This window comes from Octopus bimaculoides, chromosome 13 (assembly GCF_046866305.1).
Source record: "Octopus bimaculoides isolate indiv1 chromosome 13, ASM4686630v1, whole genome shotgun sequence".
NCBI lineage: Eukaryota > Metazoa > Mollusca > Cephalopoda > Octopoda > Octopodidae > Octopus > Octopus bimaculoides.
In genome coordinates, this window is record NC_142940.1 from 28,041,247 (window position 1) to 28,061,490 (window position 20,244).

A 20,244-nucleotide genomic window follows, 5' to 3' on the forward strand; every position below is an offset into this window, starting at 1 on the left:
CACCAAATGAGTTTCATTTCGTCCGTCCAATCCTGACATACTTTTTCAAAAATTTGTCGAAATCTTCGAAAGTAAACCTCGAAGGTTACTCCTTCTTGGGGGTCATATTTAAATTCGTTTATGGAATTTGCTACATGGTCAGGTGAAAATGTATGAACCTCATTAGTTGCTGCTGCAATCCTTGTTGTTGTTCTCGTTGTTCCTTGAGTTGTTGTTGTTGCTGCTGTTTTACGATTTTGGTAAGTTTGCACAACTAGATTTTTGTTTCTTTTTTGTCGAAGTATTTGATTGTCCACGTGAATTAGTTTAAACTCTCCGCGTGAATGTTTTTTTCATTCTGCGCAAATTTGTTTTTCCTCGCTGATTGTCGCTGTGACAGACACTGCTATATTCCGAAGTCGTCGATAGAATGTTTCTATCTGCCACTGTACGACTCCCTCAGAAAGCTGGATCGTTATAACGTCTATTCAGTATCACAGTATAATTACTATATCAGCACAGACACGACTATCAACACAGTCTACACGTACTCTCGATCTTCTGACCAGCTACTGGTCTATTTATAATGGCTGTGTACTACTACATGTTACCGGGAGGGGTGTACGGTTTCACTATAAACAGCATGTAAGCCTTTTGCAGCTAAGAAAAACAAACTGATATATATCGACTTAAAATTTTTTACCACTGATATTCTTTCTATTTTGCAGGTCCCTGTTTCGAATACTGTGATTCTGGTTCCAGATTAGCAGGGTTTTTAAGTCAACCATTTTTTCCCATATTCTTCCTACTAACTGTTTATATCCTACCAATATACTAATGTTTATTAATGTTCATCTAACAGCATATAAATTTATCTATTTTCTTTTAAATAACTAATACAATAAGTAAATTGATCATGCTTCATCAATCTAAATCAATGGTTCCTAATCTTTAAATAGTATAGCTTTAACTATTACACCGGTTAAATATGTACTAATTTTATCGACATTGAATAGTAAATAGAGCTCTGTCATTGCCATATTCGTGGTGTATGCTTAATTGTTTTATCCCATTACGAGTATTATAAAATATCTGCTCGGTTTTAAGAAAACGCTTTGATTTGTTATCTACTAGCCATCATGAAGTTTAGGGTTTTCCTACTATCATTTAAATCATCATCATATATAAATTCAAATTACGATAAACGTAAACAAACAAACGAAGTTTGCTTTTAGAAGCGTTGAGATGTCTTAGAAAGTTAAAGAAGTGATTTTAAATTCTCAAACGCAGGATAATGCTAATAATATAGCCTGAAAAGGATAAACTACCCCTATTTTGCAGGCTATATTATTAGCATTATCCTGCGTTTGAGAATTTAAAATCACTTCTTTAACATCATATATATAATTATATACGCAATCCATCGTATAAATGTAGATTTATGAACAATGCATATCAATTTAATTTCCAGTAAAAGAAACTTGTGCATTAATCTTCTCTGATCTGATTTCACACGATTTTCTCGATATTTTAGAATAATATGAAAAGCTATGTCATAAACTTCGTGCCCTTTACCAGGTAGATAACCTCGTTCATTAAGTGAATTTGTATTAAATAAGAATCGAAATGAAAGTTCCGCCTGAAAACCATTTTTTCTTTTTTTTTTTTGCTTACCGAGCAGTAAACCCAGAAAAATTATTTAATGTTTTATCATGAGATAAGCTTCTGTTATGGTCAGGTTGTGATTCTTTATTTATATTCCTTTTCACTGATATCCCACGTGAGAATTTATCTCAGTACTCTCATTTTTAAATTCCCCTAAAATGTAAGGATTTCTATGTGGCCAGTAGAAATTCAGTATTAAGATATAAGGTAGCAAGCGTTATAGAGAAGTAAATACCCAGTAAGACGAGTCTCGGGCGTCTTTTTTCATTAATCTTTTATGCCTTATATCTCTGTTCTGCTTTCGAAAAGAAGAATGAGCATCATATGCTGTTACATTTTCAGGTAAAACTTTTTATAAATGTATAAAATAAAAAATCCCTTATAACCGGCATAATTTTATAAAAGCGTTATTAAATCTGGTTTATTTGATAAATTGCCATTATATTTTGAATGGAGTTTGTGTTGTTTTCATTAGAAATAATGAATATCGCTTTAATCGGTGTGAATTTGAATTACTGGAGATCCCGTTGGTTCTTTTGGGATCTCTTGAAGAAAATATGCATGCATTTGTACTAACGATACTAGTTATTTATATAGTGTTCCCTCAGCGTAAAATGATGTGTTATATATACCTATAATACTTATTTACAAATAAGTGAAACAGCACACATTACAGCAACCTATCTAGTTGTAAATGTGTACTACAGTGTAGTGCAGTTGACTGCCATGAGCAGTGATATCTATGTACCACTTTGTTGTCCGTCTGTAATGCTTAGTTCAAATTTCATACAGTAAGGTTACAGTAGGTGTAAGGTGCGACCAAGACAAGCAGGCATAAACAAATGAATATAGAAATATAATTCTATCCAAGGGATGATATCAAAGCAAACACCTGTACAAATGTTTGTATGCTACATTACATTCCATATAATTAAGATGTCACCAATTAAAGATGAATTTGACAACAAAAGTGTTTTTGAGAACGTTTTGGTAGCAGTTAGTATAGCTTAGAATTTCACTTTTGGTATTTGAGTTTCGTACTGTAGACTAGAAGAATTCATGTGTGTCAAACGATGGCTGCTATTTCCATTAGGTTGACTCCAACATCATATATTCGGACATTATTTCACTCCTGTTCATTCATGAGCCCAAAATATCGATACTTTGAAAGGGATGTCATCCATTAAAAAAAATTGAGTTAATGATTGGTGTCTTCATCACAATGTGTGTGTGTGTGTGTGTGTGTGTGTGTGTGTGTGTGTGTGTGCGCGCGTGTGTGTGCGTGTGTGTGTGTGTGAATTACATCTTGATGTAAGAGAGATTTTAGCTTTTCTAAGAACACACAAAATACACTTTCATATATTTCTTAATGGTACAGTCAAGTAAAAGTTTTCAAAAATGCTTTTCTCACACTTCTGCGACCTGCTCAGTGACAATTCAGTTGTATAATCGTACAAATCCAAAGAAAGAAATAAAAACAAACTCAACATAGTCGATTATATTTCGTTCTTCTTTAATACTTCAAGCATTAATATTTTAAAATCTGGGAAACTTGTTTCCTATCATTCTCGTATCAATCCACTGTAGCTGAAATCTGAAATATAATATATAGAATAACAGAATATTTAGTATATCAGTAACATGCTCACGTAGAGACATACTCGCAGATACACGAATACATGCGTCATTATGCATGCTTATATACAAATATATTCATGGTAACATCTAAACATACAAAGCACATATTAAAAGTGTAGATATGGTTTCCTATAGAGAAACATATTTTTAGAGACATTATTCTGTTATTCTAAACTTTGATCTTGCATAAAGAAGGATCAAATATTGTTTCACATGGCTAACCTTGTGGTCGGAAGATATCGATATAAATACTAAACTATCCTACCTATTTATAGCGGTATAAACAAAACATACACACGCTATCTGTAAAATAGAAATCAGAAGAGGAAGTCATACTTCTTGTGATATACACACACTCACTCACACACACACACGCACGCACACACCCACACACACCCACACACATACACACACCACATATCTATCTGTGTGTGTATGTGTGTGTGAGTGTGTGCGTGTGTGTGTGCGCGTGTGTGTGTAATGTACTGTTCCGTGATAGAATAATCAACCAAAATTGTACGCTCTCTGGTGAGAGATAAATATTATTTATTTAAAAGACACAATACATATCTTCAAGTGCTACTAATAGTTTCATATATTGAGAAATATCTCAAACATAATCATCAGGCACAAACCACATATCATAACGAACTAAAAAGATTGAATAAGAAACGCATAAAGGCTGAGAAGGCTTCTCAGCTTTAGAAAACGCGGAAGGTTAAAAAAACAGAAAAAGAAAAATTAAAAACTAAAATGTAAAACGTAGACCTTAAATTATAAGGCTGGAAAGATATCAACAAGTTAGGTATATGCGGAATTTTCCAATTCTTCATAATATATTCATACATACGTTTGCAACCGCTGAAAATTTCAGACCTGAACTTCAGTAGAGAGTTAGGGATCTTAGACCTGAAAAGGATTTTGTGGTCTTTCAGCTAAACATAGCCTACATTTATTTGATCCATTAACATAAGGCGTGAATTTCTCAATTATTTTCCACTTAATCACATGCGGTATTTCGCTAGCTTTCAAACTCCATACATGGCTCGCCAGCTTATTAGCTTCGTTTCTGTCCTTATGTCGGGAGGAGGCTATATGATTGGCATAGAAATTTTTAAATTCTCTATCACATAATCATCCAATATAGGTCTTCTTATCTACTGTATTATCATTTAGCGTTGCAGTAACTTCTGTCTCATACATGACAGATTTAATCATACATTGTTATCAAATGGGCAGGTTTCTGGGTCGCGACAGTTACAACTGGATTTAGACCCTTGGTATTGATCTCGTGCAAGGATACTGTTCATATACAGCTAGAAACAGGATTCTCTCCATTTGAGTAGTTGTGATTCAAACCACATAGTTTCCATAAACAAACCAAATTAGTTGAGTGGGGATTATAACTGTATATACTAGCTAATTCTATTTAGAACATAAATTCTTTAAAACAAAATTTTCCAAGTTCAACAACCCGTGAACAAAAAAACAAAATAAGGAAAAGAGGCAAAGGGAAAAAGAAACGAACACCAAGCTAATTGCAAACAAAACCGCAAGCAATTTAAAAAAATTAAAAATTAATTAAAAAAATAATTACATGCAGGAAAATCTAATCTTAGTTTGAAGGTAACGATGAGTACATTTTGGCCCTATTGAACCTCATCAGCACTTTCAAACCTACTTACTTTGATCAGTTGCTAATAGTTTCAATCAAAACTCCTGTGAGTCAACATGGGATCCCGTGAGAACAATGTAAACTTCTTTTGATTAAGGTATCTTTAGCTCGACGAGTAGCTAGCGGATTACCCGTCGCTTGGATCATTACTATTTCAAATGTTCTGCTAGCTATGAAACATATGTAGCCCGGATTCTATCTATCCCATTCCCTAATTTTGGATTCCTATTCACATACACAGTAACCCCTGCTGCTAACCGTAAGCTATAAAACAATTTTTTTCAGCTTATCGAACAAGAAAAATTTACGACCACTATTGTTTCTGAAAGTTGTTTTTTATACCTACTACGGACTGCTCAACGCTTACTACCGTACAACACCTTGATCCTTGAATTTTACCTTTATATATATACATCTATGAAATTAAATTTAACTATGTTAAAGAGGAAATATTGTTCTGTCACCCTATGGACAGTTGTACTACAGGTGCAGCTATTTTTCGTGATGTGTCAAACTTCCTTCAGGATTTCCAACTTTCGTGGGATTCGCTAGTAGAGGTGTGCACTTAAGGAGCTCAAACCATGTTTGGTCTGCAGTCTAGATTCATTACTACGGTGAAAGAAAAAAATCATCTGTTGTAGGTACACACTGCATACTTCATCATGAAGCCTTAGCATCCAGAACCTTGGCTACTGAAATGAGAAAGGTCTTGAACGTAGTTATCAAAGGTGTCAGCTTTGTTAAAGGTGGAGCCTTAAACAGTCGTCTTTTCAAACTGATATGTAAAGATATGGAATTTGAACATGAAGCATTGCTTTTTCACTTGAACGTGCGATGATTATCAAAGGGGAAATGCTTGGAAGGCTTTATGAACTACGAGAAGAAGTAGTAATATTTCTAGATTTGCAGCGGAAGGTAGATCTCCAAGACAAGTTCCAGTCTGCAGGCTTTCAGTTTTCTCAAGCTTACCTGGTGGACATCTTCGAAGCGTTGAATGCTCTCGACATTAAACTACAAACTACAAGAAAAAAACATCTTGGCCAAACTCGACCTCTGGAAATGTCGAATTCAGCAGGGAAATACAGCCAATTTTAGTTACTTGGATTCGGCTCTCATTCACGGTAACCTTGATTCTGAGTTAAAAGAAACAAATAATCACTCATCTAACTTACTTGAAAACAGAACTCATCAGATACTTCCCAGATATAGATGAAAAGCGTAAAGCTTTTCATCTGTAGCGAGGCACAAAGAAGCCAGCGTCATTTTGAAACAGCGAGATCTCGTCTGCAACCATTGCCATACGAGAGACAAAAACGAGATCTTGCCTGTAACCATTATTTAAGGAAAAGATAACATTTTCCCTCTCACTCTTCTCACGCTAACTCCGAGCAAGACTTCGAAGGCAGGAGCTCATAGCGGACATTTGTGAATAAACGGTCATTGAATTTACTCCGCCTGAGAACTTCATTCTTCGTATTTCCAGCTCCTTGAATCAACAGGATAATTATAATGGAAGAAGAAGATACCCCAAAAATATCTTAAAATATCAGCGGCCGAAAGCTTCTATCGATGTTAAAATGGCTCACCCGAACGAAGAACTGAGTTTCTAAATGCAGCAACGAGAGGACATATTTCAAGAATGCCGGCCATCAACTTTACAGCCTGAGTTTGAATAAGAAAGTTTCGCCATCGTTACAATTCCTAAAAGAATGAGCTTCACACCTTATCTTCCAGTTGTTGAATGTTGTAGATATTCCCACTAGCCAGTCGCTTCTCTGTGCCGCGCCTTGTGTCTTTCTATGTTCGTGTGTTCGCTCTATCTCAAAACAGAAGAGCTGTACAAACTTACACACACAGAAGAGAAGAACCGCAAATTCGTCTCGTTTTCCCCCGAGGTACCACGCTCTGAAGACGAAGTAAACAAACGACGCTATGTTGAGAAATGACGAAAACTGCTAGGGACTAGCCGGTAAACTTGTAATGACGAGATTGTTTTCTACTGTTTCGTTTTCGCCATTTTTCCAGTTGAAGCTTACAGCCATCGTTCCCGTCTACCGCCATGTTCCGACGCCTCACATGTTGTCAGAGACAGAAAACCCCCCAATTCGCCCGCCAATTTCTGACGCCATCTTGAAAAAAATGAGGGAACAAATATTTTTTTCAGCAGACTGTAATACAGGTTTGGCAACTAAAAAGAAAAAAAAAAGAAAAGAAATTTTTTTTTTCTTTCTGCACACAGTACAAAAAAGTCAAAAATTTTGTTAAGAAAATTTTTTCTGCACATACGTTTATTATTCCAACAACACTTTTGTCGGTTCTTTGGTCCTTTCTCTGTGAGAGTTTTGTACAATCCCATACGTTTTTTCCTTTTTCCTTTCTTTCCTCTGTAAAAGATGAGTCTTCCCAACTTGCCCGCATACTCTGGTGGCGTCACACTTTGGTTTCTTCAATTGAATGCATATTTTTCCGCCCATGCTGTGTCTCACCAATAGCAACTGAACCTTTTGTATTGTAGAATGCCTTCACCTCTTGCACGCTCAGTGAAAGAGCTCAACACCGACCCACATCTGGATACGACTTACGCGTCCGTCAAATCCGAGATTCTCCGTCGGAACACACAATCCGCGGAGAGTAAATTCCGGACACTGATGCCGGATGAACACCTAGGAGACAGGACACCATCTGAGTTTCTTCGTCGGTTGCGAGAACTTTGCGACACCGCCAAGGAAATTGTTTTTCTCTCGTTTACTGCCGAATGCCCAATCGATACTTGCCACAACGGTCGACTCCAATTCGCTCGATCAGATAGTCACCATGGCGGACAAGCTCATAGAGTTTACTGTGCAGCCCGCACCTCATCTTACCTGCTCGGACTTCCCCTATTATAAAGTCTCCAGCCACGTCACATGACGACATTTTGGAGAGTTGATGCATTAACACGTCGCATGGACACATTGTGGCGAGAACACGTCAGTTTTCGTCGTCCTCGCAGCAGAAGCCGTTCTAAGCCATAGTCGTCTAGTTCTGCTCCAACGGTTTCCAATCTCTGCTGGTACAATGCCAGATTTAAGGACAAAGCCCGTCGATGCATCCAGCCCTGTTCGTTCAAGCTGTCGGGAAACTAGTTGCGGAAGATTTGGGCACGTCAATTTCTTCCCGCAATTTTTCATCTCATCGTGCATTCTTTGTTAAGGACCGTGTGTCTAACGAATCGTTCATGGTTGACCCTGGATCCAGTTGTTCTATTTGGCCTTTGCGTCTTACTTCAGACAAACCGAAGCAATCTGCCATTAACCTGCACGTGGTGACTCTATCCCCGATAAAAACTCATAAACCTATATCTCAACCTTCGAAGGGATTTTAGGTGGGTTTTTGTTATAGCAGATCTACCATTCACATTCTGTGCGCGGACTTCTTAAACCACTTTCACTTGTTAGTAGATGTCAGGCGACAGAGACTTGTGAACGATTCTACGTCTTTCTTTTCGCCTTCAGCCCGTCATTTTTTGTCACCACTGCTGGAGATCAGTTCCACTCTCTTTTGGCTTCTTCACCAGAGCTGGTAGATCCGACTTTCATTCAGTCAAAGTTACACTCTCGACTCGCCATTATATTAATACTTTTGGACCACCCGTTTGTTCACGTCCACGGCGACTCGCCCCTAATCGGCTGAAAAAGGCTCGATCTGAGTTTAAGCATATGCTTCAACTCGGCCTTATTCGCCCCTCCACTAGCCCTTGGGCATCTCCTATTCATTTGGCACGGAAAGGGGATGAGATACGTTTGAATGCGGTCAGTGTTTCCGATCGCAATCCGATAAGGAATCTCCAGGATTTTTCTTCAAACTTGCATAGTTGTACTGTTTTTTCCAAGGTTGACCTCATCTGGGCTTATCATCAAATTCCGATGAACCTTGCCGACATTCCAAAAACTGCCGTTACCACCCCTTTTGGAAGTTTCGAGTTCCTGTTTATGAGCTTCGGTTTGCGGAATGCAATGAGTACATTCCAGAGGTTTATTGACGAAGTTGTCCGTGGACTTGACTGTGTGTTCGCTTACGTGGATGATTTGCTCATAGCTAGCGACACGCGTAAAAATCAACTCCAACACTTATCTCAACTTTTTCAGCGTCTTTGCACCTTCAATGTGCGAATCAACCTCGATAAGTATGTTTTCGGACAGACCTCTCTGGAATTCCTAGGTCATTATGTCGACTCTAATGTTATTCGACCTCTCTCCTCCGAAGTCGATGCAATTCAACGCATCTCTCCTCCCACTTCTTTACGCCAACTGCCTCATTTCTTGGGAATCGTCAACTTTTACAGGAGATTCATACTTAAATGTGCAGACAAGTTACTTCCCTTGACTCAACTATTGAAAGCAAATAAAAAAAAATTCCTATCACTTTATCTGCCAAGACATTATTTTCTTTTGAGTCAATCAAGAAGGAAATAGCTTTTCTTCCTTTGCTCGCACATCCGGTTCCTGATGCTCGTCTCTCCTTAACAGTTGATGCATCGGATTCTGCGGTCGGTGCCGTTTTACAACGTATCGTCGATAATCAAACTTGACCTTTGGCATTCTTTTCTCGTCAATTAAAGCCAGCTGAACGTCGATACAGTACGTTTGATCGTGAACTCTTAGCGATCTACCTGTCGGTTCGTCATTTTCACATCAACTCGAGGGCCGAGGTTTTGTGATTTATACTTGCTCTGTCATTTAAATCGGACAGACACTCGTCTCGTACTTTTCGTCACCTGGACTACATTTCCTAGTTCATGAGTGACATTCAGCACATACCTGGAACAGAGAACGTACCTCCTGACACACTCTCTTGTCTCCGTCTCTCGTCTCCCTGTGTAAAGTGCCTAACTGGAAAGCCACCGCCCCCGGACCAGATGGGATTCATGGCTTTTGGCTGGTGCATGAAAGACTAGCAGTACAAATGAATGAGTGTATCAAGAAAGGTACAATCCCCGCGTGGATGGTGACTGGGAGGACAACACTTATAATGAAAGATAGAAGAAAGGGGAATATTGTAAGGTAGCTACCGTCCCATAGCATGTCTAAACATAATCTGGAAGATACTCACTGGAATATGTGCGGCAAAGACATATACTTTCCTGGTACGGGAATAAATACTACCAATGTAACAAAAAGGATGTACGAAGAGTTCTCGGAGTATCAAGGATCACCTGGTCATCGATAAAACAGTTTTCAGGCATTGTAAAAAACATTATACAAACATGTCTATGGCTTGGATTGACTTTAAGAAGGCATATGATATGATGTCTCATTCTTGGATCGTTGAATGCCTGCAGATGTTTGGTGTTGCAGACAACATCACAAATTTTCTGATGACAGAGTGGAAAACCAAATTGTACTCAAGTAATATATTCCTTGGAGAAGTTAATATTAAAAGGGGAATCTTTCAAGGTGACTCGTTTTCTCCGTTACTATTTGTAATTGCACTAATACCCATAACATTGACACTTAGGAAAGTTAAGATGGGTTACCAATGTGGGAAAAAAGGCCCATCACTGAACCATCTTCTGTTTATGGCTGACCTGAAATTGTTTGGGAAATCTGAAAAACAGATAGATTCCTTAACCAAAACAATCCAGAAGTGTAGTAGGGACATCGGTATGGAATTTGGGATTACCAACTGCTCAGTACTTAATATGAAAAGATGGAAGAAAACAACCTGCAGAGAATTGTAGTTACCATCAGGAGAGACCATGAGTGAACCCAGCTATAGTGGAGTATTTAGGGATTTGGGAGCTGGATGACATTCTACACAGAGAAATGAAAGTCAAGGTCAGTGAGGCGTATTAAAAAAGGGTGAAGATGGTGTTGAAATCCAACCTGAATGCCAAAAATTTGATAACCGCAATGAATATCTGGGCAGTTGCGGTGGTCAGATATAGTGCGTCCATCCTCAAATGGACTAAGAGGAAATATCAATACTGGATAGAAGGACAATAAAGTTGATGACGCTGCAAACGTAAACAGACTGTATATGAAAATAAAGAATGGTGGCAGAGGACTAATTAGTATAGACCATTGTATAAGGAGTGAAAGGAGAACGCTTGCCGAGTATTTGATAAATAGTGATGAAGACCTGCTGCAATATGTCGCGAAAAATGTGAGTGTAAATGCAGATGAAATGATGGGCATGGAAAAGTTTAACCAAAGAGCTGAGGAGAAGAGAAAAGGAAACTTTCTTGAAATGAGAATTCATGGGCAGTTTGAAAGGAATACAGAGGAATACACGTCAAGGATAACAGAGCATCGTGAGCATTGCTTGAGCGAGATTATTTGAAGCGAACCACCGAAAGCCTGATCATTGTTGTACAAGATCAGGCTCTTGCTACCAATTCAGTGAAGTATAACATCTATAAAACTTCTGACACTCAGAAATGCAGACTCTGTGGAAAAAGTGTGGAAAATGTGACCTACTTAGTAAGTGGATGTGGGAGCCTAGCACAAAAAGAATACAAACGCCGCCACTATAAAATGTGTATGCGTCTTCATTGGCTCTAATGTCGTAAATACCAATATGAAATAACAGAAAACAGGTAAAATTATGAAGGAGGATGAAAAAGTAACGATACTCTGGGACTATGATTTTCAGACGGATCGTGTAATCGAATAACGTCGGCCGGATATTGTCATATTCAGTAGGAGAGACAAATACTGTCAGATCATTGATGTAGCCATACTAAACGACATGCTGTGAGTAAAGAAGCTGAAAAAAATCACCAAATACTCCGAATTGAAAGTGGAAATGGCAAGATTGTATGGAATGCCAGAGGGTAATGTAAAAGTGATACCAGTGGTGATCGGACCGTTGGACAAAATCCCATTGAAACTTCAAGACTTCTTAAGGCAACTGGAAATTCCATGCATGATTGACGTCTTGCAAAAAGCAGCCTTATTGGACACAGTATTATATGTCTGAGATCCTTGTTGTGACTTGACAGATGACTAAAGACTCCGGTGCATTTTTATCTACTCTATGTTACGAAGAAGTAATAATAATAATCCTTTCTAGTAGAGGCACAAGGCCTGAAATTTGATGAAGGGAGATAGTCAATTGCATCGACCCCAGTGCGTAACTGGTACTTATTTGATCGACTCCAAAAGGATGAACGGCAAAGTCGAACTCGGCAGGATTTGAAGTCAAAACAGAAAGACGGAGGAAATGCCGCTAAGCATGTTGCCCAGAGTGCTAACAATTCTGCCAGCTCGCTGCATGAATAGTATTGATGATGATGATGATGATGATGATGATCATGACATTCAGCGGAACAAAATCATAAAGGTGATACGACCAGATATCGTACTCATCCATAAAGATGAAAAAGAAGTAGAGATAATAGATATTGCAATACCAGGCGATTTGAGGGTGAAATGTAAGGAAACAGAAAAGATTGAGAAATACCAGCCACTGCGGGACGAGATAGGAAAGTTATAGGGCATGAGGAAAGTAATGGTGATACCAGTGGTAAATGGAGCATTAGGAACAGTTTTCAAGAGCTTTGAGAAACATATTAAGAACATTGGAGTTGCTGTCGGGCTCGAGGTGATCCAAAAGACAGCATTGATGGGTACAGCTAGCATTCTAAAGAGAGTATTGTCTCTTTGTTATTGCCTGCTTGCAAGTAAAGAATAACCGGTAATCAAGAATTATCCGAGAGTCTTTCATAATAATAATAATAATAATAATAATAATAATAATAATAATAATAATAATTCAGCTACTTAGGTCTGACATAGAATGTTTAAAAAAAACCTTAAGTTTGACAAGATTATCAAACCTGCAAAAACCTGAAAATTAAGAAAAATATATGAAAACCATATTTGACATTGATACCACCATAGTAATCATCAAGCAAAAGGTATGTGCTAAAGCTGCCCGCATAGCAAGGTATGAAAAGCGCGTTAGATTTTTCAAGGACAACATGTTCAAAAATAACCCCAAAAGGTTTTACAGGAAGATAGGGAAAACACCAGTTACAGTAAAGTCTGTCCCATCAAAAGAAGTGCAGGAATTTTGGAATAAAATCTGGGCAGAAGATAAAACACACAATGAAAAGGCCCCTTGGATTGATAGAATATCTACAGACTTAGACTCCTTAGGGGAGCAAAAGTGGGAGGGGGTCAAGGTAGAAGATATAAGATCTGCTCTCAGGAAGTAAGCAAATGGAAGTCTCCAGGAAAGGATAAAATTCCTAACTTCTGGTTGAATGCCTTCCCAGAGAGCCATGAACTGCTAACAAATCTTTACAACAATGTTTTGCAACAACCTAGTATGATTTCCTCTTGGCTAGTTAATGATGTAACATTCCCACTTCCCCAAAAAATTAAGAAACAAATGAACCAAAAAATTATAGACCCATAACCTGCTTAACAACAATGTATAAAACGCTAACATCTGTCTTGACTGAATATACCTATAGTTTTTTAATAGAAAGTGGCATATTCTCTAATGAGCAAAAAGGATGTAAACGTGGGTCCTATGACTGTAAAGATCAGCTACTCATCAATAAGGTGATCTTGGAAGATTGTCACAAACGACACAAAAACTTGTCAATAGCCTGGATAGACTATAAAAATGTTTTTGATAGTCTACCACATAGCTAGATTAAGAAATGTCTGGAAATGTATAAAATAGCATCTACACTGCGAAATGTTTTTTCTGTAAGTATGAGATCATGGATAACCACTCTGAATTTGAACAGTGACAATGAATTTCTTAATGCTGGAGATGTAAGAATTTCATGTGGCATTTTCCAGGGTGACTCTCTATCACCACTCCTCTTTTCTCTAGCTCTAAAATATCTCTCGAAATTGCTCAATGATGTACAGTACGGTTATAAAATGTTTCATAAAAATATAAATTATCTCATTTATTAGGATGATTTAAAGCTTTTTACAAAAGATGACCAACTACAGGGCTCAATAGCGATTGTTAAACAATTCAGTGATGATATCAGAATACAATTTGGCCTCGATAACTGTGCAAAAGCTACCTTTATCAAAGGAAAAATGACAAACATCTAACGTTAACCTGGACCAACAGAATGTCATAAAGGAGTTAGAACCAGCGGAGAGCTACAAATACCTAAGGGTATTTGAAGGGGACGGAATCAAACATTCAGTGATGAGAGAAAGGATCAGAAGAGAATGTTATCGCAGGGCGAGAGTAATAGTCAAGACAGAGCTGAATGCAAGAAGCAGGATCGAAGTGATCAATATTTTAGCCATACCAGTCGTGACTTACTGCTTCAATATCATTAACTGGTCAATTACTGAAATATGTAATCTTGACAGAAAAATACGAAAATTGTTGACAATGCATAGAGTGCACCGCTTTAAGGCAGATATAAAACGACTTTGCCTGCCAAGAAAAGAGGGAGGCCGTGGACTTTTACAGCAGAAATTAACAATGAAGATTGCCACAATTTGCCTAGACACCTAGCTGAAATATTCTGAGGACTGGATGTTAAAACTTGTCTCAAAACACGAAAACAAGAAACCATCATACCCAGTAACAAAACAAGCAAAGGAATATATAAGTGAATTCCAAATACAACAAATTCCAGAATTAGAAACAAGCACAGAAAAAGTTAAGTGTATGAAAACCCGTGCTAAAACTGCTGCCTTAGATATTTTTACTTATAAATGGCAAGAAAAACCTCTCAATGGCAAATACTCAAAGAGTGCTAATCATGCGGATGTCGACAAAGCCCTTACTCATCAATGGTTAATGGCTTCTGGCTTAAAATCAGAAACAGAAGGGTTTATCATAGCAGTCCAAGATCAATGCTTACCTACAAGAAACTACCAGGCCAGCATATTAAAGAACGGCAGCTGCCCAGCATGTTGTGTATGCAAACAGCAAAATGAAACCATTGATCATGTTGTCTCCGTGTGCAGTCCTCTTGCGCCTACAGAGTATCTCAACAAGCATGACTGAGCTGCACAATATATTCACTGAGTAATTTGCAAAAACCTGGACCTACCCCATGATAAAAACTGGTGTGAACACACCACCTCCAGTGCTTGAAAATGATCACATCTTACTCCTCTGGAACTTCACCATTCAAACTGACAGAAAGATAAATGCAAATAGGCCAGACAAAAATCATACCTCCTCATTGATATGACTGTCCCAATCAGCATAAATGTATCTGTCAAGACCTACCCAAAACTGAGCAAGTATTGGGTAGGTCTTGAAATAGAAATTGGCAAAATGTGGAACCTCAAGACTAAAACAATACCTGTTGTCATAGGTGCCTTGGGAGTGATAGTAAGAGGGGCTGATTGCTACCTAGCTCAGATATCAGGAAACCCCCAAAATAGCAGTAATTCAAAAGATAGTGTTCATGGGAACTGCCCTTATCCTACTGTCTATGTAATCTCAAATTTTAAAACAAACTCATAATTTTCTTGTTTTCTTAAACATTCTTTAAAACAAGACTATGTACAAAACCAAATATATGACACCCTAGGTATAATACCAACATGAACTTCTAACTTGTTGTCTCTTGAGGTCCCTAGGTGAGACTTGGAGACAACTTGTACAAATACAAAGCAAAAGTCAAACATATAAGAATAATAACAACAACAACAATAATAATCGCTACCTCATATGAGTGACAATGAAAAAACAAAATATTGTAAATAACGGTAGTAATGAAACTGAAGCCACTGATGGTGACACTGTTACACCCGGTAGGTTCAGAGATTCTGATCCAGCTCTAGACTGTCGATATTCAGAAAGGGACCACCATACATAGCGTAGATGGAGCAAGCAAATTATTGCTATGGTCATGGAGTGTTACTACCCGAGCAACCCGGTAGATGAAAATGGTACTCAAATTAGGGATTACCGACAACATATGTATGATCATTGGAGAGAAAGGGGATTGTTTTAACTCACGGAACAGAGACTATGTGACCAAGCTAGAGTAATAAGAAAAACTTGTTGGTTCACAGAAGTAGAGCTCGAAGCTATCAAAAGACGGTTCATGGAAAATAGTAGCAGAGATAACAATGAAAATACAGTTCTTACTAATAAGAGTAATCCCATAGCACAGGAAATGAGCAGTGGTAGTTTACTTGATGAGAGACATATAGTTGATCTAAAAGAAGGCAATAAAACTAATAGCGACATGACAGATGAACAAAAGGCAATCTACGACAGAATAAAGGCAAGACTACAGGAGAACGATAGCGACATTATTTGCAACCTTAAAAAGGTTGATAGATAGAAATTGAACCAAGAAACGAAAAATGTCAATGCAATTCTGAAATACATCAGAACAAACAACATCACAGAAACAAATAATTTGATCAAGGCAGCGAGTATTGTTGTTGCAGATAACGTGGGTGTTGATGTCAAAAAAAAAGGAACATAATGGGAGTTACTAAAGAAAAGATGCATGGTGGAAAAGAAGAACCCAGACACGGTTAGACATGTTCTCGAAGGAAATCTCTGTGCTAGACCGAAAAGAGAAGGTGGAGCTTACAAGCGATCAAAAATACAGGGCGCTGAAAAGGAAGTATAATATTGAAAGAAAGGGCCTGAAAGTAGTAGTGGAGGAAATGAAACAGCACTTCGTTGCAAAGAAAGCAAAGATGGTAAGATACGACCAAAGAATGAAGGGTTACCACCAGAATAGGTTATTCAGAGTAGATCAGAAGAGATTCTATAAAGAAATAAATGGAGTATGCAAATGTAAAGTTGATACCAGATAACATTGAAAGTCAAAGGTTTTGGAGTGACATCTGGAGCAAAGACAAGGAGCACAAGAAGTATTCTGAATGGATGCAAGAACTGAAACAAACAGTAGTCTTCAAAAACAGGCAGAACTAGTCATTTCAGTTAGGAAAGTGAAGGAAATTAGCAAAAAGACGAGCAACTGGAAAGCCCCGGGGCCAGATGGAGTTCAAGGCTACTGGATCAAAATATTTGGTGAATGGCATGCACGAATAGCTGCGCAACTCAACACCTTGTTAAATGCCGACCAAGTAACACCAGAGTGGTTGACATTGGGTAGGACAATGCTGTGCCTGAAAGACATCGAAAAAGGCAACACGTTTGCCACTTATATGAAAGTTATTGACTGGAATACTCGCAGGGTCAATGTACGAACATCTGTAAAAAAATGGAGTCCTGCCAAATGAGCAGAAGGCTTGCAAGCTTAATTGCAGAGGTATCAACTCCTGATAAACAAAACTGTACTTAGAGATTGCAAGAGGAGGAAAACTAACTTAGCCATGTCATGGATCGACTATCGTAAGGCGTAGGCTATGATCCCATATTCTTGGACTATGGAGTGTATGAACTTATTTGGTATTGCATCGAATGTGGAGCGATTGCTTGGAAAAAGTATGGCGAATTGGAGGACGGACCTGACAGCATACGGAAGAAGTTTAGGGACAGTAGAAATTAGGAGGGGCATCTTCCAAGAGGACTGCCTGTCCCCACTGATCTTTGTACTGTGCTTGATACCACTAACACTGACTCTGAGGAAAGCAAAAGCTGGGTATGTATTCAAAAGCCGCAAACAAAAAGTCAACCATTTGTTATTCATGGATGACTTCAAACTTTATGGTAAAGATGAAGCCCAAGTCAGTTCCGTTGATACGGAGTATACTTTCAGTGCTGATATAATGGAGTTCGGACTGAGAAAGTGTGGTGTGTTAGTCTTGAAGAGAGACAAAATCAAATGTATGGACGGGCTAACGATACCGTCGGGGGAGGTTATGAAGCAGATGGAAGAGACGGGCTATAAGTACTTGGGGATCTTGGAAATGGATAAATTGATGGAGAAAGAAATGACAGAAAAAAATTAAGGTGGAGTACTTGCACAGACTGAGACCGATCCTTAAGTCGAAATTAAATGGACGGAATAAAATCGAAGCTATCAAACCTGGGCGGTTTCACTCCTTAGATATGGGGCAGGGGTAATCGCATGGACAGTAGGCGAATTAAAAAGCTTAGACAGAAAGACAAGGAAGTTGCTAACTAGATATGGGTCACTCCACCCAAAAAGTGACACAGACAGACTGTATGTACCAAGAAAAAGAGGGGGAAGAGGACTTATTGGATGCGAACACAGCATTAGAGCAGAAGAAAACAACATAGCATGGTATGTAAAAAATGCCACAGAACTGCTATTATTAGAAGTAAGAAATCAGGCTTTTGTAGGATGAAAAATTGCAAAGATAAAGCACTATACAAGAAATTGAAAACGAATGAAACTGAAAATAGATGGGCAAAGAAAAGAATGCATGGTCAATTTCATAGGGGTGTTGAAAATAAGACAGACAGAGAAAAAAGATGGCTGTGGATGACTAAAAGTGATTTAAAACCGGAAACGGAGGCTCTAATCTGTGCTGCCCAAGAACAAGCACTAAGAGCAAACCTGAAAGCATCGTCAAAAATAGAAATGCAAAGAACATATGGGATTTTATGATATAGTGCGGTTCTGACCCTCAATGCAGATTCTGTGATATATTTGATGAAACAATAAAGTATCTCGTCTCGGGGTGTCCTGTGCTGACACCAACCGAATACAAGAATCGCCACGATAGGGTAGGACAGTATTTACATTGGAAAATATGTAAACACTACAAAATCAACTCTCCTGCTTACTGGTATGAACATCAACCTAAGCCAGTTGTTGAAGGTAAAAATGTCACTTCCTCTGGAAGTTTACAGGCAAATCGACCAGACATAGAGATTAAAGACAGGGAAGGAAATACTTGTAGACTAATGGATGTGAGTGTTCCTACTGATAAAAATGTATCTATAAAGGAATTTGACAAATTAAGTAAATATAAGGACCTGGAAATTGAAATACAAAAGGTATGGTATCTTAAAGCGAGAACTCTTCTTGTTATGATAAGAAAGGGATGTCAAAAATATCTAGGTAATATCTCTGGAGAACTATGTCTCAAAGAAATCTAAAAGATTGTGTTGACAAGTACTGCCCACGTCCTTAGAAAAACCCTATCAATTTAAGTGTCTATGTTGTATTACATGAAGATATTTCGCTACTGCCCCTGCCACTTCCCCTCCCAAGCTTTCAGTCATACTGTAACATCTCTTATCCTTCACTCGTCCTAGGACGCTGGGTGTGTCTAAGCAAGTGATTGTAAGAAACATGCAGATTAAAAGTAAAAAAGAAGAACAAGAACAACAACAACAACAACGATGACAACAACAACAACAACCTGGAAATCGAATTACAAATATATTCAAGTTTTCTTGTTGTAGGTATACTAGGTATGATAAAAGAAAAAGATATCAGAAACATCTAGACAACACCTCAGGAGAACTCTCAAAGAAATCCAAAAGATTGTTACGAGAAGTATTGTCCACCACCTTCGAAAAGCCCTATTAATTTAAATGTTTGTGTTGTATTATATGAATGTATTTCCGTACTACAATCTCCAAGTATTCAATTACATTTCAACATCCCTTAACCTTCATTTGCCCGAGGGCATGTTTGATTGCATCAAAAATTCAGATTAAAAGAAGAGAAAATACTAATTTCCGTGTTTTCGTATCCGTACTCATCAGTTCAATCTTTTGCCAGTTTATGATTCCAGCTCCATACCTAAGTGATGTTATCGCTCATGTATTTACCGCTTGGATTTTATTCTGCGGAAATGTTCTTCTTCATCTGTTCTTCCATTTTCTTTCTTCGTGATTCCATTGAACTCTAGAATGCCAGGGTACTTATAACTTTTCTTTTTAATCTGTTTCATTACATCTCTATTTGCCAATTGATATACATACTCGCACGCGCACATACATACATACGTACATACATACATACATACATACATACATACATACATACATACAAACCACAAAGGAGAACGCTACTTCGAAGACTACAGATCTAATCAATCATTGGAACTGTAAAAATCTGTAAAACTTTCCAGAAGTTATCATTCAAATATATGGAAGTGAAAAAGGAGCATATACAGTATATTTTGCTTTATGAGTTCATTAAAGGCAACAACGCAACGAAATGTGCGAGGAATATTAATGCAGTATTTTGGAATCGGGCGTAAGCCAGTGTCAACGGTGGTTCAAGAAATTCCGAGCCGGAAACTACAGCCTAGAAGACGATCCTCATCCTGAAAGATCTGCAGAGCTCGAGAAGGACGTCCTGTAAACCCTGGTGGAACAAAACCCCATCGTAACTTCTGGGGCTTGAGTGACTTAAGTCGGCGCTAGAAGAAAAATGACTTTCAAAATGG

At 38.1% G+C, this 20,244-nt stretch overlaps 2 protein-coding genes and 1 pseudogene across 2 annotated transcripts in view; 2 read left to right on the forward strand and 1 right to left on the reverse strand.

Annotated features, from left to right (window-relative positions):
- Positions 1–2,095, forward strand: part of LOC106879637 (uncharacterized) — a 209,198-nt gene extending 207,103 nt beyond the window's left edge. Inside the window, exon 12 of the mRNA XM_089361587.1 lies at positions 708–2,095. Within this exon, the coding sequence (XP_089217713.1) occupies positions 708–817 (110 nt within the window). The 3' untranslated portion in view covers positions 818–2,095. The remainder of the gene's footprint in view (positions 1–707) is intronic.
- A 1,040-nt stretch (positions 2,096–3,135) lies between these two features.
- Positions 3,136–20,244, reverse strand: part of LOC106880218 (uncharacterized) — a 36,986-nt gene continuing 19,877 nt past the window's right edge. Inside the window, exon 8 of the mRNA XM_014930080.3 lies at positions 3,136–3,238. The gene's annotated coding sequence lies outside the window, so the exon portion shown is untranslated. The remainder of the gene's footprint in view (positions 3,239–20,244) is intronic.
- Positions 7,351–19,376, forward strand: LOC149132852 (uncharacterized; annotated as a pseudogene).